Consider the following 23,443-nt stretch of genomic DNA (forward strand, 5'->3'; position numbering starts at 1 on the left):
CTGGGACAGTTCACCTAAGAACCAATAGGACAGTCCCAGGGCTGAGGAAGCTGGTCAATGTAGCATTAGAAGTGGCCAGTATGAAAGGTCTTATCCTCTGAGAAGGCACACCCAGCAGAGAAATAAACACAACGGAGGTTTACTTTGGTCCCGAAAGAAGGTGTTTTCACTCATTCCATGCCCAATAAAGGGCAGGAGGGGTGATCTGCCTAGAGTCTGTGAGACATCTTTTGGAAACCTAGGTTTGGGGCCTTTGGAGAAGGCAGCAGTGGTATTGAGAAGCCTCTGATTGGTGAAATTTCAGATTTTCCCATTAAGCAAAAACTTTAAAAATGTTCTCCAAGTTAATTGGTCAAAAATGGGAATACCTAAAATTTGTTCTGCTGTCCTCAGACTGATTGCTTAGGGATGCCCTGAAGCTGAACTATTTAGGAACAGGAACCTCAGTGACTAAGTCCCCTTGGGAAGGAAGGAAGCAGAAGGGAAGGAGACAATGTCAGACCCTCACCACCCTACAATGCTATTATTTCTGAACTTTTTCCTATGTTCCTTTGTGGACAATTTCCTTCTTCACCATGAGTGGAGACAGCAGCAAGTTGCTCTGGCCCCCGTGCATGGCTCAGCAATAGACCGGAGACTAGAAGTGGTGGTGAAGCCTCCACTGATAGAGGTGAGTCTTCTCGGGGTTCTCCTCTGCAAAGGAAAGAGTAGGAGAGGATCAGGATGGGAAGTTCTGGTCTTGGCTGCCTTCTGGCACCAGGTCACCAGGAGCCTGAAGAGTGGGGTAGAGGAAGAGCAGAGTGGATGGGCTCCCCACCTGATATCCCTGCCCAGAGGAGAGCTGATTTGGTTCTTCCAGACCCAATGCCAGGGGTGGGCACAGCTCCCTCACCTCCGCCAGGGTCCTTCTCTTTCATTTTCTTCACCCTGTGTTGATTATGCAGAGATCATGGGGAGCAGACCACTGAGTTCTTTCAAGAGTTCTGTCCGTGAAGTGTGTTTGCACATCAATAAAAAAGCCACAAGGATATTGTGGAGGTTGCATCAGCAGGAGAAGGGAAAATGGCAATGTGAGGCAGGAAGGGAACCAAGAAGACTAGGAGAGAGAGGATATGGCCTAATCAGCCCTAGCCAGGACCAAGTGATATTTAAGCATATATCATACATCCTTACATCCATCATCTCCCAAAAGTTTTCAGCACTGCTTACTTCCATGGCTAAGGAATATTATGTAGGTATAAAAACATGGCATTGCCCTCAGGGGTGTTATTTTCATAGATCAGTAGTGAAGCATAAAGTTAATCTTCCTGTCTCTCTTCCTTGCTTAATTTTTTAAATTGTTGGCATGAGTAATGAAATTTCATCTTTTATATTATTTACTTGTGTGTGGTCTAGTCTCTAAACCCTGCTTGGCTATAAGCCCCATAGGGCAGGATTTCTCTTTGTACTCTTCACTGCTGTGTTTGTTTAATGTTAAATGAAGGAATGAAAAAGCAATTGCACATGTAATATTTGATATTATAGTAAGTGCTTTGAAGAAAACTGAAGTCTAAGAATGAACATGTCTTTCCTGTCTTGGTAGAGTAATTGAAAAGAACCCTCCAAGGAGATGACATCTGGGTAATGGGATGGATAAAGTGTGGGGCAGAAATCCAGATGTCTGAGTAGTTGATGGCCTTGGGTCTATGATGCCAGGGTCAGTGTCATCTTCCCCTGCTCCCAAGATTTTGGAAAGAAAATGGAGTTAGAGAAGAATCAGTCTCTCTGGGAAATTAATCCAAGCTCTAGAGCTCCCATTTGGACATCTTACTGCTCTGTACAGGTTAACAAAATCTTGGGAAAGCGGGGATGCTGGTTTTAGACCCTCTGCCTCTTTTCTGCTGATCCCATGGTGGGTCTATGCAGTACCAATAAGGATGAAGCATAGGGTTCAGAGTTCCATGGTTTGAGCATTACGTGGAGTGCCATTGTGTCATCTGTTGCAGTTAACCCACGAGCAAGTAGGACAATCCCAGGCCTGGAGAAGCTGATCAATTTAGCATTAAAACTGGCCACTAAATGGTCTTAGACTCTGTCCCCTTTGAGAAGGCACATCCAAAGTGAAAAAGACAAGGAAGGTTTACTTCAACCCAATGATAAAAGGTTTATTTGCCCATTATAGGCAGCTAACCATTGAGATAGATTTCAGGTGACAACATTTAGGTCTCGCTTTGTGCAGATACTAGTAGGAGAATCTCACCTGATCACCAGGGTGAACAAAGTTCTCACCCTAATATGTCTCTTATCTCTTGAGAACAGAACTATGTGGAGCAGTGTTACCTCTCTTTTGATCTATAATCAAGGAACAGAAACAAGAACTAGTGATGAGCAATCACTCTAGTGCTACTGAATTCTGTTTTCTTGGTTTCTCTGGGTCCCAGGAACTACACCACCTTCTTTTTTCTGTATTCTTTTTCTTCTACTCAGTGATACTTATGGGAAATGTTGTCATCATAGTGATTGTCTCTGTTGATAAACGCCTGCAGTTCCCCATGTATTCCTTCCTCGGTCATCTCTCTGCTTTGGAGATTCTGATCACATCCATTATAGTCCCACTGATGCTCTGGGGACTGCTGCTTCCTGGAATGCAGACAATATCTCTGACTGTGTGTGTCGCCCAGGTCTTCCTGTACCTTGCTTTAGGGACCACAGAGTTTGCAATAGCGGGAACAATGGCTGTGGACCGTTACGTGGCTGTCTGTCACCCCTTGAGATACATCATCATCATGAACAATCAAACCTGTATCTGGGTGGTAATTGCCTCATGGCTGTTTGGGCTCTTTTCTGAAATCTGGCCCGTCTATGCTGCATTTCAGTTTACTTTCTTCAAATCAAATGTGTTAGACAATTTTTACTGTGACCGAGGGCAACTGCTCAAACTATCCTGTGATGACACTCTTTTCATAGAGTTTGTTCTGTTTTTAATGGCTGTTTTCATTATCATTGGTTCTCTGGCCCCAACAATTGTCTCCTACACCTACATCATCTTCACCATCCTTAGGATGCCCACCGCCTCCGGCAGGAGGAAGGCCTTCTGTACGTGTGCCTCCCACATCACCTTTGTTGTGATCGGCTATGGCAGCTGCCTCTTCCTCTACGTGAAACTCAAGCAAACACAGGCAGTTGAGTACAATAAGGTAGTTTCCCTGTTGATTTGTGTGTTAACCCCTTTCCTGAACCCTTTCATCTTCACACTCCAGAATGACAAAGTCAAAGAGGCTCTTCAGGATAATATGAAACACTGCTGTCAACTCTTCAAGGATAAACTATTCTCTCAGGTTTAGCTGGTATGATTCTCACTATGGATTATTCAGTAAGCTAGAAAACCCTAACTCCTATCTTACCATTATCATGCTTATAAAAGTCAAATATTGTGTACAATACCCAGTCAGGCCATGGGAGCAGACAAGGCAGGTAAAAATGAAGCTCACTTCTGCTTCCTAGAACATCACAGTCAGATTCCACTACCTCCACTGTTGGCCTCAGGGTAGCATATCCTTGTGACGGGAGGAACTAGAGAGAGGAAATGCATATAGTATGTAAATTTCTTTAGTCCCATTAGTTTGTTTACTATCCATTTCTGATAATCATTTTATGGAGGAGGAAGGAAATAGGAGGGAGATGAGGTGTGGAGATGACATGATCAGGGTAGAAAGGAGAGAAGCTCACTTAGTTTCTTCATCAAATGTTGTAGGTTTTTTCCTGTATAATTGTTCAATTTCTTGGCAAAGAGGCCATATAGATTTTAAATATCCATGGTTCCCTAATTGTCTGGTTATCTTTCACATTATCTTGGGCCCTGAGTACCAACTCGTATCATCCTGATTTGGTGCACAAAGTCAACATAGTGTTACATACATTTTCCGCAGAACAAATGTAGAGCGAGCATCATGGGCCTGGAATGTTTCTCACTGGCAAATCTTGGGGATATGAAAATATCTGGGGATAAAAATGGGGCTAAGTTCCTTTTCTTCCTTGGAGGTAACGTGGAAACCTGTCCCCTTTGTGGCATGTCACCTCCACGCCTTGCTCACCCTGTTCACCCACCGGCTTGCCTGTTTCTCTTTCCTCTCTCCCGTCCCTCTCCAGCTCAGGTGCCTCTCTTTCTCCTTCTTCCCTTCTCCTCACTTCCCCATGAGACAAGCTCTGGCCTCCCCTGGCTAATGCATTCCTGTTCCTCCCCTCCTCTTCCATCAGCATTCCCATCTTCTCCTGTGCCTCAAGTGATGCAGTGCCCCAGTCTGCTTCCCTGAGCACCCTGGGCACCTTGCTGATATTCTCACATGAATCTGTCTAAGGAGAGAATCAGAAATCCCTCTATGGTTGTGCCTAGGACATGAGAGAAGGAGAGTGCCAGGTCAAGGAAACAGGGATGGGGCATTAAACATCTCTTGTGCCAGAGGCAGGTTTCTGTGTTTTGTCTGTGATTCTGAATGAAGAAAGCTTACTATGTGTATTAGTCTGCTTGGGCTGCCAGTACAAAAGAAACAGATTTGGCGCTTGAAGGAATCGAAAATTCTTTCTGACAGTTCTGGAGACTGAGTGTCCGAGATCAATGTCCAGGCCAATCCACTTCCTGGTGAGAGCTCCCTTTGTGGCTTGCAGATGGCCACCTTCTCTCTGTCCTCATATGGCCTTTCCTCATTGTGTGCATGTGCGTGGAAAGAAAGTGTGAGCTCTGGCATCTCTTCTTTGAGGACACTGATCTTGTCTGATCAGGGCCCCAACTTCATGACCTCATTTAACCTAATTACACCCTTAGAAGCTCCATCTCCAAGCACAGCTGCACTGGGGTCAGGCCTCCAGCACAGGGATTCTGATGGGCACAAACATTCAGTCCATCACACTGTCTGCCACTCTGCCCCTGCCCCGCAAGCCAAGCTTATTCTCAAGCAGAATGCCTTTCCCATCTTCACTCTGGGAACTGAGAGGCAGGTGTATCTGTTGACTGGGGGCTCTAATTTTTCCCAAGCTTCAGGTGTCTACCAGAGAAAAATGAAATAAGGTTCTTGTGTGTGAGAGACACAGAATGCAAGCTGTCTCATAGACCCTGGTGAGTTAGTGGGATGAATTATCCAAGCAAACATGCTGAAAAAGTCAGTGTGCAAGGGTAAAGTGTTAGAACTTCACAGGAATTTTAAAAAAAGAAAATTAGAAAAAGGTGACTGCATCTAGTGGTATGATAAATTGGTCCCTCTCTTACTTATCTGTGGATTATGATTATTATTCTTTCCATTGAGTTAAAATAAAAGTATGTGTGTTGATGTGCATTCAAATAGGAATCTGGAGTGATCGGGAAGATGGAGAGAGACTAGATGGTGAAGAAATATCAAGATGACTTAAGACCATGAAACGTATAGCTAGAAAGGATGTGACTGAATACAGAAAAATGTACATGATATTAGAAAGAATGATTGCATTTAGAAAGAATGGGAGTAGACAGGATGTGAAGGGAAGACTTCTGGAGGCAGGGCTTGGGAGTAAGGAGCAGAGGCTGGGGCTGGTACAGCTGGGAGAGTTAATGCAGGCAAAATCCAGGGACAACTAGCTCAGCTGGCTGACAACAGGGCAGAAATATTAGGATCCAATAGGAAAGGATAAAGAATACTTCTAAAAATCCCAGAGTACAGCAATCTGGGCAGGTCATGCAATCTGATATCCACAAGATCATGGGAGGCCAAGGCCCTGCAAGATAGCGCTCCTTTGAAAAGATGCTGACAACTGTCGCGCGCCCCGTCCTCGCCGGCAAGAACAGCACGCAACAACAGCAGGATTCTTCTGCAGAAAGCTTTATTCTTCAGCTCTTTGTGAAACAAATGAGTTGGGCAGGACCCAGAGGGGAAGGAGAGGCTTGCTTATATAGTTCTCATGCTCTGACCTGGTTGGTGCGGCTCCATATGCCTTATTAGCATAACCATTTGGTGGGTCTCATTGGTCCTTATGCCAAGGTGCAATTAGCATGTAGTTTAGTGGTGTGGGATGATTTGTCATTAGGAAGTTCGGGGCCTTCCAGCTGCCCTGCATTGGGCGCTATTTTCTGAGCGTGGCTGCCAACAGACAACACTTCTGTGAACTTGGTAAGGCTGCGCCTTTCAATCCATGCTTTCTATGTAAGGACATTTCAAAGGGTGGGTAGCAAATTTATTAAATGAACTAAATATAATGCTATGGAAATAGGAAATGGCTACTTTTCTTTCAACCTTTGCTTCCCACATGCTCCATCAGATGTCCCTTCCCTTGCTCTATGTGACATTAAGGCAGACCCTGTGATTTTCTACTAACTTTGCTTATAAAAACCACTTCATGTTATTTCTGAAGACCCACCATCAGGTGTGAAGTTGTGCAGCCTAGTCTATATTAGGACTTCAATGTTGCGTATCATTTAAGGAGTTTCTTCTCCCCTGATCAAGTCTGACCTGCAACCTAGAGATCTCCAGGTGGAGAGCAGGAATGGTTTACTCTTTTGGTTTTCTTTGCTAGTTTACTCCAACCCTCCATCTCTTCCCTGCGCCTTCTAGTGTCAGGACAGGGAAGAGGTAGTGGAAAGGGACAGGAGTCCTTTTCTTGTCTGGAGCTGTTTATCCTTTCCTTAGACACTGATGCCCTTTGTGGGGCAATGGTTCTCAGTGGGCATATTTGTGCCTTCTTTAGATATCCTGAAAGGACACCTGCATTTCACATTGTTTAGAGATCCCCTTCCAATTCCTGCGCTGCTTGTTCAACTTACAGCCTCTCAGTACCAGGGTCTCCTCATCTGAGGGGACAGCCACTCTTGGACAATCAACCTTCAAGATGACTCATGCCTTCTGTGATACCCACTTGTGCCCTTCTACCTTATCAATGATAAGAGTGCAGGCTGGCTATCATCCCCAGCTCTCTCTGCCCTCTCAAGCTTTGAGAATAAATGTCTTTTTATCCTAGAACTCTCATCATACTGCTGCTACTCTAGAGGAACCAAGGTGGGTCTGTTAGATTTTGCATCCAACTAAGGAGTAGGATAGATAACGGACCACTCCTACATCTCTAATCTCTTATGGGGGTTTCATCTTGGAAACTGCCTTTACTTGTCTAGGGCAGGTGGGAGAGAGGGAACTATAGAACTCTTCACCTATGAATTTGTTCCCACTGGTAACTGTAGTCTTCTGTTCTGATAGACTTGATGGGCAGTGGAATGAAGGTCAATGGACTGTTGTTCGATTTTTCATAGGACTTGCAGAGTCGTATCTGGCACTTCTTTAGAATTTGTGTTTCTTAATGCCTATTTCTTGAGCTTTGTCCTTTGAAATTCTATGATAACGAAAACATCCATTTCAACATGTCATTATGTAGGCAGTCAGAAAATAAGCAACATTTCTGCAGTAAAAATAAAACCATATAGTAGCTGCCATCCTAGGAGCCCACCAGATTTGCTCAGATACTTCTGGTTTATTTAGGTTAAAAGCTAGATGGGAAGTTATAAGTCCGGGAAGAGGAAATCCTGGAGCAAAACACCTCTAAAAACCAAAATCAGTCAAAGGGAGAAATAAAGATTAAAACCCGTTTATTGCTTATAAACTACAGTCCAGTGCCATCTCTCTCTCCTGCTCCGGAGGAAGCAAGCAAGCAAGCCAGCCCCTCCCTTTAACCTCTCAAGTTCAGACATGCCCTCAGTTGCCCAGGTAATTACCCACTGACATGGAGATGAACTCTCTGTGCCTGAGGATATGCAAATGAACCAAAGCCAGGTGAGTTGTTCTGGAAATATTACAATTTTACCCACAGAAGTTCAGATTTGGGACAAGGTCAGAAATCACATTGGGAGAAGGAAGATACTGAGAGGAAAGCTGTAAGACATCAGGACATGCGGCTGCAGACAGACAAAAACTAGAAAGTTTGGAAAGGATTCTGCAAGAAAGATAATGGGAAATAAGTACTCTTCTCCACCTCTGCTCTTATCTTTCAAACATCCTCAAGGGTATTCCAGTCTGTGTTAGTGTAAGTCCTTCAAGAAGCAGACACAAAGGATCTGAAGTCCAAGAAATTTTAGAGAAAATGCCTATTAGGGAGGAAGAGGAAGAATACTGGGGTTCGGAATTCAGGAAGAGCTGTCAGATTGTCATGTATAAGCTTTGTGAAAGAGAGAGGGCAGGGGTGAAGGTTGGGTAAAGGTTGGATACACTGCATGTACTGCAGTGTGCAGTCCTAACTAAGTTCAACAAGGCCATCTGAGCTTGTCACCCATCTGAACTGTCCTGGATATCCCAGGGAGAGACCTGCTCTGGTGCCCCTGCCATCCATAATCATCAGGTGGATGCAGCCTGTGGGAAGCATGGTCCCAGTGAAGGAAGGGAAGGATTTCAGAGCACAGCAGCTGGGGCTGCCGGTCAGTTACACTTCTGCTCATCAGAGATACAGGAAATGCATTTGCAAGGCCACCTCACACCCAAACGAATGAGTATGTTTTCCTTATTTGTAACCATTATGTAACCATTCAGTCTTTTCTTTCCTTCCTTGTCAACTACCCTGAAATAGAACTATACACACACTGTTATTTCTTCCATACTTTCTATTCATTTCTTCACCCACAGCAAGATGGATTCTCCTCCCAAATGCCCACTGAAACTGCTCCAGTCAAGGCAGCCACTGCCTTCCCAAGCGCCACATTTCAAGGATTGCGTGAGTTTGGAGCTCAGAGACAAAGCCAGTCAGAAATAACAGTTGTGCAAACAGGAATGTGGGAACAGTAAAAAATCTGAGGGAGGGTAAAGGGAGATAAAGACTTGAAAGTTATGTAAAAAGAGAGGGGGAAGGAAAGAAAGAGGTAGAGAGATTAAAGCAAAGTGAATTTTTTTTTCTATTTAAAAAAGTTTATTAAGCATTACTATGAACCAGGTCCTGTATTCTAGATGGGGATACACAGACAAGTATGATGGGAGACATCTTTAGAACAAAGTGAAATTTAAAAATAATGTTCAAGATACTAAAATATGTTTTTAGAGAGACAGCCCTGGAAAACCCAGGAACTTCTTGGGAAAAATAATCAATCAAATCTAATATTCTGGCTGCTTTCAGACTTGCCAGAAGAGGTCAGAAAAGACATTAATGTCAATCTTTGCCCTCCCTAGAGGCATGGTAGTTGGTTAGGAAGGAATTTTTGCCTCTTTGCTTGAAGTTTATACAGGGCTTCCATTTTCCAGACTTCTGTATTTCTCAGGCCAGCTTCCTAGAGTTTAACTGCTGTCTGTGTAGGAGCGCCACACAGTAGCAATTCACCAGAGAAATCCACTTTATTAGGGAAAGGTGCTGGGTTATATAGGAAGGGGCATGGGGTGATTGTGGTGTTACTTCTACGGGGCTGGTGGCTATTGGCTAGGTGCTGGGATTGGGAGGGGGGCGAGAGGTGATTGGGCTTCAGGTGGTGCCATCGGGAACCAAGGACCCCCCCCCAAAGAGAAGCCGGAAGTTCACCATCTTACTGGTGGGGGCCCTTCATCTAGTAAAGGGATGGATCAGTTATATGTTTCATGAAATGATAGATCTTCAATTTTAATTTGTAAACGTCACCTGATAAATCTGAACAAATTAATTAAAAATTCTGTCCTGTTAGCCAATGCAAGTAGATAAAAGAAAAAAATGCAAGTAGAAAATATGAGAAAAAACACAAAATTAACCTTAATTTCAAATAATTTGATTGAACATCTGGAAAATTCAAGAAAACAAAATACAAAGAATAAGCTAAATCAGTAATGTGACTGGGCACAAAGTTTACATTCAGAAATCAAAAGCCCTCATAAATATATAAAAATATACAATTAGAGAACATAATGGGAAAAAACCCTTTTTACAAAAGCAACAACAATAAAGAAATAAAACTTTGCTGAGAATAAACTAAGAAGTTCAAGATTTGCATAAAGAAAACTTCAAAATGCTGCTGAGAAACTCAAAAGAAGATAGGAACAAGTGGAAAAGTGGACTTACCAGTATGAAGATATCAATTCTCCCCTAAATTTATCCATGAAAATTATAAAATCCCAATTAAAATTATCAACCTTTTTTCAGCTAGACAAGCTGATTAAAATTTGTATATGGAAACAAAACTAAGCAAAAATTAGTCAAAAATATTCTGGAAGAGAAGAGCAATGAGGAGGAACTACGCTTACAGAACAGACTGTACAGCCATAATTAAAACACTCAGTACTGTCATTTGGAAAAGGTGGATAATTCAATATATGGTGAGACAACTCGGAGGCCATTTAGGGAAAAAATTAACTGAAATCCATCCCTACATATATTACCCCAGGATAAATTTTAAATGCACCAAAGGTTTAAAGGTAAAAAATAAACCATACTTACCCGGCAGCGGAGATGCCATGATCACGAAGGCTGTTCTCCCAGGGCGAGGCTGATCCCCTGCACCCGGATGTGCTGACCCCTGCGATTTCCCCAAATGTGGGAAACTCGACTGCATAATTTGTGGTAGTGGGGGACTACCACTGCGTTCGTGCTTTCCCCTATAAAAAATAAATAAATAAATAAACCATACATTTAAATAAGAAATAAAAGAATGATTTGGGAATGGAAAAGCATTTCTAAGTATGACATAAGCATAGAAGTCAAGAAAGAAAAGATCGAAAACTCTGACTTTCTTAAGAATTTTAAATAAGAATACCACCTGCAACAAAGTAAGTAGACAAGTGACAAACTGGGAAATACATTTGCAGTGCATAGCATCAGAGGTTGATTTGCCTAAAAATAAAAGGCTTTAGTACTTGAGTATAGTTATATCTTCCTTTGATATTCTGGCTTTTTTTTTTAATTCTGTACTTGGCATACTCTGTAACCCTAATTCTCTAAGGATGCTAATTAGTATATATATATATATATATATATATATATATAGTAAGATCTTATTCATCCAGAATTCAACTAGAGAATCACTGCATCTTTCTAGAATCTGGCTAAGATCAAGAAAAAGCAAAATAAACCATCCAGCAGGCAAAACAGATATCCCAAAGTCCATGTACAAAATAAAGCTTAGACACCTCACTCACTCAGGCTTCCTTTAATCTATTTATTTTATTTGTTTACTGGAGACAATTACATCAAGCTTGATGAAATGATTTGTTCATAGAAAGTAGATAGGCAGAGGAAGGGCCTACCGAAAGTACTGAGCAGTGTTTTAGCTCACAATGTGAGAGGCATGTCAGAGAGGAAAAATCCTACAAAGCCAATCCAAGGACCTCAGACAGTAACACATGGATTAATTAGGGCAAGAGCAAATCTTTTCAGAGATCATTTCTGTATGATTGTGACAGCCCAGAGGTTGTCTTGAGGGACCAAAGTCACATTCAGGTATGCTTGGGAGCTCTCTCAAGACTGTTTTCATCCCTAATGTTTAAATTAAAATTGAAAAACTTTTGATGATGAAGAGTTTAAAACTTAGACTCTCTGGCATATAAAATAATATATTTCAGATAAGTAGTGTTTTGGGATATATTTTTAAAAATGCTTAACTGAAGCACCATCAAAATGGCAGAATAACTGGTAAGGGATTTCTTTTTCTGATAAACACAGTAAAATTCCGACACAAAGCCTCAACAAATGAAAACATGAATATCTAAAACTGACATAGATATGCAAAAATACTCTAGTACAATAAAACAATTTTATAATACATCAGAGCCCAGAAGAAGTTTCTAACTTATCTGTAAGGAAATGACTTCAAAAATCATGATCAAAATGTGAAGAATGGAAAATATCTATTAGTAAAGAAATGAGAAGAACCATAGCAGTCATTGATCTAAGAGAGGTTAGATCATACAATAATGGTACAATTCAGAATATTGCTTGCATACACTTTGACCCAGCTATCCACTTCTAGGAATTGTTCTTCAAGGTATACTTAAACATAGGTGCACAGACATATGCACAAGGGAATGTATACCCTTGTTGGAAATATGCATATCCTTCACTTTGAAATAATGAAATGAGAAGCAATTTAAATGCCCACTAAAAAGGGACTGATGAAACAAATCATATTATATCCACAAATGAAATACTATGTAGTCATTAAATAGGAGGAAATACTATATATAGATGTATAAAATTGAGTACTTTAAATTAAAAAGCAAGTTGCAGAGTATCACAAAAAGCACTATGTAGTTTGTTTAAAATTTTCTCTCTATTTGTGTATATGCACGTATGTGTAAACTCCCATGTGGTAGGATATGAGTGGAAAAAGGGTTAGAAAGATGTATACCAGATTGTTATATCAGCTGAGTGGGGATTTGGGGTAATGGTCAAAGGCAGACATGTTCACATTTTACTTTACATATACCTATATTATTTGAAGTTTCAAAAATTATTTAAAAAATATTAATAAAGAAGAATATTGTCGTTAACTCTGAAAAATTCAGTTGGTAGGTTAGGCCAGCCCAAAACAAACTATACTTGAATTAAAATAAAGAAATAAAAATGACTGAATACAAGAATGGTGTATAATAATCTTTCTTGGATTTAAAGGAAATTCTTGAATAGGTAGGTGGTTTCAAATCAGCAAAAGTCAGTATAATGAATATGGATTGTTTTGTCTCCTAAAACTCCTCCCTCTGTTCTCTGGGACAGCTTCCCCCTCTGTTGGGAAATGCTTCTTTTGCCTTTGCAAACTTTTGGCTTAAAGAATATGTAATTTTCTTTCCAATTCGATGCTCCTGACCACAAATGAAAGGCCTAAATAAAGGCCAGCACCTAACCCAAGCTGAGCCAATGGTTTAAACACCACCGTCTCCCCACAGTTATGACTGACGATGCAGGTATCTACCTGATCTACCCAAGACCCATCCCAGCTCTTTCTTGGCATTTTTCAAACTGGGTTTGGAGGAGAAGGAGTCATTCCCTCCTGGATGGTGGGAATTAAGGAACGCACCTTCCTGGAGCTACCGCCACCCACTGGGAGGAGCCCAGGTGCAGAGGATCACGGAGCCACTATTAGAAAGAATCTGTGAGGAGGGCTGCAGAGTACAATGGCCCAGCTACGCCACCGCCCCGCTTCCTTTCCTGTGGGTACCTGGGAGAACAATTCTCCTTTCCAACTAAGTTAGTTTAGTTTGGGTTTCTGTCCTTTATGACCAAAAACATACTGGCTAATAACAGAAAAAAAGGGTGAGCAAACAGACAAAATGATTTGCTTTCACCTTCTTGTCAATGGCTGTAATGATGACCTAGCAATCTGAAAGAGCTGATAACATTCAAAAGATTACATATTAGGGTGCCTACAACCTTTAGAACATAAATCCTAAAATCCTGAACTTTATTTATAAGTTGTTAAAGAGTTTCTATTCCTCCAAAGATCATATTTTTCTGGTTGAGTGATCGATTATGTGGGAAAAAAAGTAGAATGATTTTTCACAGGTTCAAACACCAGAGAGAGATTTTGTGGCCACATATCTCACCTCTGAGTATCATTTTAAAATTACTATTAGCAGCTTACTATGTGCAAAAATCATATTAAAAAGACTTAATTGAAAACTTTGATAGCAACTAGTTGAATGTCAAAATCAGTATAATTCCTGACTTGAAACTATATATGAGACTAAAAAAATAAAAGAATGAACAGAACACACATTTAGACATGGAACAATTCTTACAAAGCTTCATCTCAGAGAAAGGTGTCCAAAGTTTCTATTTTCAGTGTTTAGTAAATAAAGGTAAGAATGTCTTTGTTAGTCCACCCACTGGGAGTTATTTAAAGTGCATCACATAAAGCTATCTTCATCCCATTGTAATACATGTAAATATCTACATATAAAAAGGCATAATTATTAAAGCAAATGAGATTAAGACATATAGGAGGGGGAAAGAAGATTCAATTATGTGGATTTTAGCCATTCGCGAAATGGTGAAATTCACCCCAAAATCAAAGTGTCCCTCTGTATTTAAAAGCAAAGTCAACTTATACAGTTTAAAAATAAAGATGAGCTAAGACACTACTAAATTATAGGGAAATTATAAATGATATTCAAATATAATAGAAGTCAATGCATAAATTATTAATCATAATAGTCATTACATAAGAATGAAAAGGCACAATAAAAAAGAACACTTTAACAATTTTACATTCAAACAATGTGACACTAAATGGTAGCCATCAGAGCTCTCGCCGCAGACCCCCAAGTGCCTTGAGGAGCATGCCACTGGGCCGTGACATCCCTGACAGCGGGAGGCAGCGGCATCCACTGGCTGCTCATGTGGGATCCAAGGCACACCCATTCTTGGAGACAAGAGATGCCTCTGACTGAAACCTCAGCTTGAGGACTCCCCAGTGATTTCCCAGGCCTCCTTAGACGATGAGGCAGTCTGAACTGCTTCCACCCACCTTCTCTCCCTCTTCCCTTCACTCTAGGTCAGACGTGCATTGTGCTTGATGACTTCCCCAGCCTTCTCTGGCTCCCTCCTCCTATTCTCTCCCAGGCTTTTCCCTAATACACACTTGCAGAGTTAATGTGGTCTTGGCGTCTGTTTCCCTGGTAACCCAGACTACCTGGAGAGAGGGACAAAATAATACATTTGTGGCAAGAGCTGCACGGTATCAGAATGTGATACGTACTCAGCAAGTTCAGGCTGTAGGCATGCTAGCACCTTAACATTTCAGATGTGGCAGGGGAAGGAAGTTGGAATTAGACTTAACAATATAGTGACTCTCCAAGGCAGGTAGATCCCAGGGACAAGCATGGATTTCTGTTTGGCAGAATTCAGCACTTTGAGAATATCCCAAATAGGGTCTCAGATGCAGAAAGCAGTAACCATGGGTGCATAATTGTGGTTGACTCATCTGTTCATCTAGTGCCAAGGATTCAGGGGGCAGGATCAGGTTTCCCAGGGAACAGTAATGCTGAGTTGGAGCTGAGATGCGGTCCTGGTGGAGAGGATGACCAGAATGGAATCAGCAGCTCTGTGGCATCATGTAGCTGAATATCAGCTTGACTTTCACATAGATTCCAGCACCTCTGGGCTAAATGTTTTCCCTCTACACTTATGTCTGTATGCTTATGGGGCAGGGGGTGGTGATGAAAGATAATATCTCTTCTAACATGTAGAAGAGGATTTCTTTAAAACTGGACCACATAGGTCATGTGCCCAATCTTGAACCAACCACTGGCCAGAAGCATGCCAGGCACTGACTGATTATAAGGGAACTAATTGCATTGGTGGGACAGTGTGGGTGTGGGTGTGAACTCATTCTGATGGCCTTAGGTCACCCAAGTATGGTGGGTAACCTAAGGTGGTGGAGCCAATCCCACCTATGCACTTATACTGGGATACAAATGGAGTAGATATGGGGATTTCACCAGGTCCTGGATTTGAAATGATTTTTTTCTTTTTCGTGCTTTTTTGATTTTCAAATTTTCTCTGATGAATGTGTATTTTGTAATAAAAAAGAAAAGGAGATAGGGGGCAGAGCCAGGATGATGGTGTGAGTAGAGCAGAGCGACTCTCCTCCCAAAACCACATAAAATTATGAAAATATAACAAAGACAACTTCCTAAAATAGAGACCAGAGGACACAGGACAACTTCCAGACCACATCCACACCTGCGAGAACCCAGCGACTCACGAAGAGGGTAAGATACAAGCACAGACCGGTGGGATCCGAGTGCCCCTACCCCCGACTCCCGGCGGGTGGAAAGAAACTGGAGCGTTTTTTTTCTTTTTTTTTTGATGAGTGCTTTTTGGAAGCCTTAAAGGGACAGGGACCCCAATACCAGGGAAAAAGGGCAGTAAGACTGGTGAGTGGGTGCCTGAGACCGGCGCCTGAGGACATAGAAAATCGTGCGTTTTTCCCTTTTTTTTTTGGCGAGTGCTTTTTGCAAGCCTTAAAGGGACAGGGACTCCAATACTAGGGAAACGGGGCAGCAAGACTGGTGAGCGAGTGCCTGAGACCGGCGCCTGAGAACAAAGAAAATCGTGGGTTTTTCCCTTTATTTTTGGCGAGTGCTTTTTGGAAGCCTTAAAGGGACAGGGACCACAATACTAGGGAAACAGGGCAGTAAGACCAGTGAGTGGGTGCCTGAGACCACCGCCTGAGGACAAAGAATATTGCGTGTTTTTCCCTTTTTTTTAGTGAGTGCTGTTTTGGAAGCCTTAAGGGGACAGGGACCCCAATACTAGGGAAACAAGGCAGCAAGACCGGTGAGCAGGTGCCTGAGACCAGCACCTGAGGACAAAGAAAATCACGCTCTTTCCCTTTTTTTTTTTTCTCTTTCATTGCCGCTGTTGTTGTTTTGGTTTGGAGAGTGCTTTCTGGAAGACTTAAAGGGGCAGGACAGGACACTTACCCCAGATGCAGGGAATCTGGGGATCTCTGGGCACTCTAAACCCCTGGGCAACAGGGAGCACAGAAGCCCATTACAGAGATAAATAGCCTCCCGGCCGCTCCTCCTCAAACGGGGTTCCACCATTTAGAAGGAGCAGCCCCAGCCAGGCCACACCCACAGCTACAGCGGAGAGAAACTCCATAGCAACAGGGCAGGTAGCAGAAGTCCTGTCTGCGCAGAGTTGCCAAGCATAAGCCACCAGAGGTCGCTATTCTCCCAGGAGAGGAAGGCCACAAACCAACAAGAAGGAAAGCTCTTCCAGCTGTCACTCGTACCAGCTCTGCAAACTATGTCTTTCACCATGAAAAGACAAAACTACAGGCAGACAAAGATCACAGAGATAACACCTGAGAAGGAGACAGACCTAACCAGTCTTCCTGAAAAAGAATTCAAAATAAAAATCATGAACATGCTGACAGAGATGCAGAGAAAAATGCAAGAGCAATGGGATGAGATGCAGAGAAAAATGCAAGAGCAATGGGATGAATTCCGGAGGGAGATCACAGATATCAGGAAGGAGATCACAGAAGTGAAACAATCCCTGGAAGGATTTATAAGCAGAATGGATAAGATGCAAGAGGCCACTGAAGGAATAGAAACCAGAGAACAGGAACGTATAGAAGCTGACATAGAGAGAGATAAAAGGATCTCCAGTAACGAACAACACTAAGAGAACTATGGGACCAATGCAAAAGGAATAATATTCGTATTATAAGGGTACCACAAGAAGAAGAAAGAGGAAAAGGGATAGAAAGTCTCTTTGAAGAAATAATTGCTGAAAACATCCCCAAACTGGGGGAGGAAATAATCGAACAGACCATGGAATTACACAGAACCCCCAACAGAAAGGATCCAAGGAGGACAACACCAAGACACATAATAATTAAAATGGCAAGGATCAAGGACAAGGAAAGAGTTTTAAAGGCAGCTAGAGAGAAAAAGGTCACCTATAAAGGAAAACCCATCAGGCTAACATCAGACTTCACAACAGAAACCCTACAGGCCAGAAGAGAATGGCATGATATATTTAATGCAATGAAACAGAAGGGACTTGAACCAAGGATACTGTATCCAGCACGACTATCATTTAAATATGATGGCAGGATTAAACAATTTCCAGACAAGCAAAAGCTGAGGGAATTTGCTTCCCACAAACCACCTCTACAGGGCATCTTACAGGGGCTGCTCTAGATGGGAGCACTCCTAAAAAGAGCACAGAACAAAACATACAACATATGAAGAATGGAGGAGGAGGAAGAAGAAGGGAGAGAAGAAAAGAATCTCCAGACAGTGTATATAACAGCTCAATAAGTGAGCTAAGTTAAGCAGTAAGATACTAAAGAAGCTTACCTTGAACCTTTGTTAACCACGAATCTAAAGCCTGCAATGGCAATAAGTACATATCACTCAATAGTCACCCTAAATGTAAATGGACTTAATGCACCAATCAAAAGACACAGAGTAATAGAATGGATGAAAAAGCAAGACCCATCTATATGCTTCATACAAGAAACTCACCTCAAACCCAAAGAAAAGCACAGACTACAAGTCAAAGGATGGAAAAACATATTTCAGGCAAACAACAGTGAAAAGAAAGCAGGGGTTGCAGTACTAATGTCAGACAGAATAGACGTCAAAACAAAGAAAGTAGCAAGAGATAAAGAAGGACACTACATAATGATAAAGGGCTCAGTCCAACAAGAGGATATAACCATTCTAAATATATATGCACCCAATACAGGAGCACCAGCATATGTGAAACAAATACTAACAGAATTAAAGAGGGAAATAGACTGCAATGCATTCATCTTAGGAGACTTCAACACACCACTCACCCTTAAGGATAGATCCACTGGGCAGAAAATATGTAAGGACACACAGGCATTGAACAACACACTAGAACAGAAGGACCTAACAGACATATATAGAACTCTACATCCAAAAGCAACAGGATATACATTCTTCACAAGTGCACATGGAACATTCTCCAGAATAGACCACATACTAGCTCACAAAAAGGGCCTCAGTAAATTCCAAAATATTGAAATTCTACCAACCAATTTAACAGACCACAAAGGTATAAAACTAGAAATAAATTCTACAAAGAAAACAAAATGGCTCACAAACACATGGAGCCTTAACAACAAGCTTCTAAATAATCAATGGATCAATGAACAAATCAAAATAGAGATCAAGGAATATATAGAAACAAATGATAACAACAACACAAAACCCCAACTTCTGTGGGATGCAGCAAAAGCAGTCTTTAGAGGAAAGTATATAGTGATCCACGCACACCTGAAGAAGGAAGAACAATCCCAAATGAATAGTCTAACATCAAAACTATCGAAACTGGAAAAAAGAAGAACAAATGAGGCATAAGTCAGCAGAAGGAGGGACATAATAAAGATCAGAGAAGAAATAAAAAAATTGAGAAGAATAAAACAATAGCAAAAATCAACAAAACCAAGAGCTGGTTCTTTGAGAAAGTATACAAAATAGATAAGCCTCTAGCCAAACTTATTAAGAGAAAAAAAAAGAATCAACACAAATCAACATAATCAGAAATGAGAATGGAAAAATCACGACAGACTGCACAGAAATACAAAGAATTATTAAAGACTACTATGAAAACCTATATGCCAACAAGGTGTAAAACCTAGAAGAAATGGACAACTTCTTAGAAAAATACAACCTCCCATGACTGACCAAGGAAGAAACACAAAAGTTAAAGAAACCAATTATGAACAAAGAAATTGAAACGGTAATCAAAAAACTACCCAAGAACAAAACCCCAGGGCCAGAAGGATTTACCTCGGAATTTTATCAGACACACAGAGTAGACATAATACCCATTCTCCTTAAAGTGTTCCAAAAAATAGAAGAAGAGGGAATACTCCCAAACTCATTCTATGAAGCCAACATCACCCTAATACCAAAACCAGGCAAAGACCCCACCAAAAAAGAAAATTACAGACCAATACCCCTGATGAACGTAGATGCAAAAATACTCAATAAAATATTAGCAAACAGAATTCAACAGTATATCAAAAGGATCATACACCATGACCAAGTGGGATTCATCCCAGGGATGCAAGGATGGTACAACATTCGAGAATCCATGAACATCATTCACCACATTAACAAAAAGAAAGACAAAAACCACATGATCATCTCCATAGATGCTGAAAAAGCATTTGACAAAATTCAACGTCCATTCATGATAAAAACTCTCAGCAAAATGGGAATAGAGGGCAAGTACCTCAACATAATAAAGGCCATATATGATAAACCCACAGCCTACATTATACTGAAGAGCAAGAAGCTGAAAGCATTTCCTCTGAGATTGGGAACCAGACAGGGATGCCCACTCTCCCCACTGTTATTTAACATAGTACTGGAGGTCCTAGCCATGGCAATCAGACAAAACAAAGAAATACAAGGAATCCATATTGATAAAGAAGAAGTTAAACTGTCACTATTTGCAGATGTTATGACACTGTACATAAAAAACCCTAAAGGCTCCACTCAGCAAAGTTGCAGGATACAAAATTAACACACAGAAATCTATAGCTTTCCTATACACTAACAATGAACCAATAGAAAGAGAAATCGGGAAAACAATTCCATTCACAATTGCATCAAAAAGAATAAAATACCTAGGAGTAAACCTAACCAAAGAAGTGAAATACTTATACTCTGAAAACTGCAAGTCACTCTTAAGAGGAATTAAAGGGGACACTCACAAATATAAACTCATCCCCGGCTCATGGCTAGGAAGATTTAATATCGTCAAAATGGCCATCCTGCCTAAAGCAATATACAGATTTGATGCAATCCCTATCAAATTACCAGCAACATTCTTCAATGAATTGGAACAAATAATTCAAAAATTCATACGGAAACACCAAAGACCCCGAATAGCCAAAGTGATCCTGAAAAAGAAGAATAAAGTAGGGGGTATCTCACTCCCCAACTTCAAGCTCTACTACAAAGCCATAGTAATCAAGACAATTTGGTACTGGCACAAGAACAGAGCCACAGACCAGTGGAACAGATTAGAGAATCCAGAAATTAACCCAAACATATATGCTCAATTAATATTTGACAAAGGAGCCATGGACATACAATGGCAAAATGACAGTCTCTTCAACAGATGGTGCTGGCAAAACTGGACAGCTACATGTAGGAGAATGAAACTGGACCTTTGTCTAATCCCATATCCAAAGGTAAACTCAAAATGGATCAAAGATCTGAATGTAAGTCATGAAACCATTAAACTCTTGGAAAAAAACATAAGCAAAAACCTCTTAGACATAAACATGAGTGACCTCTTCTTGAACATATCTCCCCGGGCAAGGAAAACAACAGCAAAAATGAGCAAGTGGGACTACATTAAGCTGAAAAGCTTCTGTACAGCGAAAGACACCATCAATAGAACAAAAAGGGACCCTACAGTATGGGAGAATATATTTGAAAATGACAGATCCGATAAAGGCTTGATGGCCAGAATATATAAAGAGCTCACATGCCTCAACAAACAAAAAACAAATAACCCAATTAAAAAATGGGCAGAGGAACTGAACAGACAGTTCTCTAAAAAAGAAATACAGATGGCCAACAGACACATGAAAAGATGCTCCACATCGCTAATTATCAGAGAAATGCAAATTAAAACTACAAGGAGGTATCACCTCACACCCGTAAGGATAGTTGCCATCCAAAAGACAAACAATAACAAATGTTCAAGGCTGTGGAGAAAGGGGAACCCTCCTACACTGCTGGTGGGAATGTAAATTAGTTCAACCATTGTGGAAAGCAGTATGGAGGTTCATCAAAATGCTCAAAACTGACCTACCATTTGATCCAGGAATTCCACTCCTAGGAATTTACCCTAAGAATGCAGCAATCAAGTTTGAGAAAGACAGATGCACCCCTATGTTTATCTCAGTGCTATTTACAATAGCCAAGAATTGGAAGCAACCTAAATGTCCATCGGTAGATGAATAGATAAAGAAGATGTGGTACATATAAACAATGGAATACTACTCAGCCATAAGAAGAGGAAAAATCCTACCCTTTGCAGCAACATGGATGGAGCTGGAGAGTATTATGCTCAGTGAAATAAGCCAAGCGGAGAAAGAGAAATACCAAATGATTTCACTCATCTCAGGAGTATAAGCACAAAGGAAAAACTGAAGGAACAAAACAGCAGCGGAATTACAGAACCCAAAAATGGACTAACAGGTACCAAAGGGAAAGGAACTGGGAGGATGGGTGGGCAAGGTGGGATAAGGGGGAGGAAGAAGAAAGGGGATATTAAGATTAGCATGCATGGGTGGGGAGGGAGAAAGGGGAGAGCGGGCTGTACAACACAGAGAGGACAAGTAGTGATTCTACATTTTGCTATGGTTTTTAGGGGGGACCTAATATAGGGGAGAGCATAGTAAACATAGTATTCTTCATGTAAGTGTAGATTAAAGATTTTAAAAAAAAGAAAGAAAGAAAGAAAAGGGGGATTACTCCTTGATAGGATAAAACAATTGGTAAATCAAAGATTAATGCATGCTTTAAATATCCTTAATGTTGATCACTTAAAGGGTGTCAGATGATCAGCTATGGAGGTACTCTTTTCTGGTAATCCTCCTTTCTCATAATAAAAATAAAAATAATAAAAATAAATAAATAAAAAATCAGTTCCTGTGTGCTGACCTCCAATGAGTTCTACACAGTGGTATAGAGGGCATGTCAAAGTGTGGGCAAAGGGTCTGTTTGTTCCTATGCAGAAGATTAAGGCCTAGCTTGGCTACCCAGAAAATGAACTAAGATACAATATGAGGAGGAGCTTCTGGCATCAGCACTCTCTGGAGGACTCGTCCCGGGGGATGATCATCAAAAAGCCTCCATAGGGATCCGGGCAATGCTGTGGTGGTGACTGCGTCCACCCCACCATTTCCCTGACTTGCCATTGGAATGAGGAGGGAGATGTCTAGGCTGGCATGTTCATACAGTGAGACAACGAATTTGACCGGATCTGTACTGTTGGAACTCAATCAGGAGTTGGGAGGGGTGCAAGTTGTAGCGCTCCAAAATCTTATGACTATAGACTATCTACGGTTAAAAGAACATATGGGATGTGAACAGATCCCAGAAATGGGTTGCTTTAATTTGTCTGACTTCTCTCAGACTGTTCAAGTACAGTTGGACAATATCTATCATATCATAGACAAATGTTCACAAATGCCTAGGGTGCCTAAATGGTTTTCTTGGCTTCACTGGAGATGGCTGGTAATTATAGATTTGCTTATTTTATGTCACCGTATTCCTATTATGTTAATATGTGTGTGCAGGTTAGTCAGTAGTTTAAAACCTATACATACTTAAGGTACTCTACAAGAAGATACGTCAAAGAAATAATCAATCCTCCCATGTTTTCTTCCATATGCTACCTCTATAGCTTTTCTTCTTCCTTCCTAATTACAACCCTTAAATAGAAGTTGTACCTCATATCGAATTTACCGAGTATCATAATTCCTCCAGGTGGTAAAGATACCTCGAGACAATTGCTGGGCATAGAAGCCATAGGGCATAAATATGCAAAGAAGTAAAAAGCTAACCTTTTCAAACAATATGTCTTCTCTCTCACTTACCAACTTTACATTTCCCTGTATGGCCCCGGAAGATGACTGGTTAGTCAGAGATGGGTAAGATTCCTCAAGGGAGGAACAACCTAAGACAGGCACAGTCGCAGGGGGGCCATCAGGTGAGAAATTGGGGAACAACAGTGGTGAAGCTTAGAACCTCACCCCCACCCTGTGTTGAGAGAAAGCTTCTGCATCCGTGGATGTTTTAATGCCCTTGTCTAGCTCGGATTAGCACATAGTCTACAGGCACACACCTGATCATCTACAATTGCTCTCTTACAACACTAAACTATGTTTTCTACGTTTATCTTGCATCTACCTACCACTTCAGCATTTTATTAAAAATAAAAATAATAATAATAATAATAAGGGGAGAAATGTGGGATCCACATATAAATCAAGTATAAA

General features: G+C 41.2%; 1 protein-coding gene and 1 non-coding gene across 2 annotated transcripts; both read left to right on the forward strand.

Moving 5' to 3' along the window:
- The first annotated feature begins 2,363 nt into the window (after positions 1-2,363).
- Positions 2,364-3,323, forward strand: LOC140845993 (olfactory receptor 9A2-like). Its single transcript, XM_073221430.1, has one exon. The coding sequence runs from the start codon at positions 2,364-2,366 to the stop codon at positions 3,321-3,323; it is 960 nt and encodes a 319-aa protein (XP_073077531.1).
- A 7,040-nt stretch (positions 3,324-10,363) lies between these two features.
- On the forward strand, positions 10,364-10,532 carry LOC140846311 (U1 spliceosomal RNA). Its single transcript, XR_012125340.1, has one exon. It is a non-coding gene; the product is annotated as a U1 spliceosomal RNA (small nuclear RNA).
- The last annotated feature ends 12,911 nt before the right edge of the window (positions 10,533-23,443 follow it).

The sequence above is a fragment of the Manis javanica genome, chromosome 14 (genome assembly GCF_040802235.1).
Source record: "Manis javanica isolate MJ-LG chromosome 14, MJ_LKY, whole genome shotgun sequence".
Classification (NCBI taxonomy): Eukaryota; Metazoa; Chordata; class Mammalia; order Pholidota; family Manidae; genus Manis; species Manis javanica.

Excerpts from the sequence above, each read along its gene's own strand:
- LOC140845993 (XM_073221430.1), top strand. The coding sequence starts at position 2,364 with ATGAGCAATCACTCTAGTGCTACTGAATTCTGTTTTCTTGGTTTCTCT.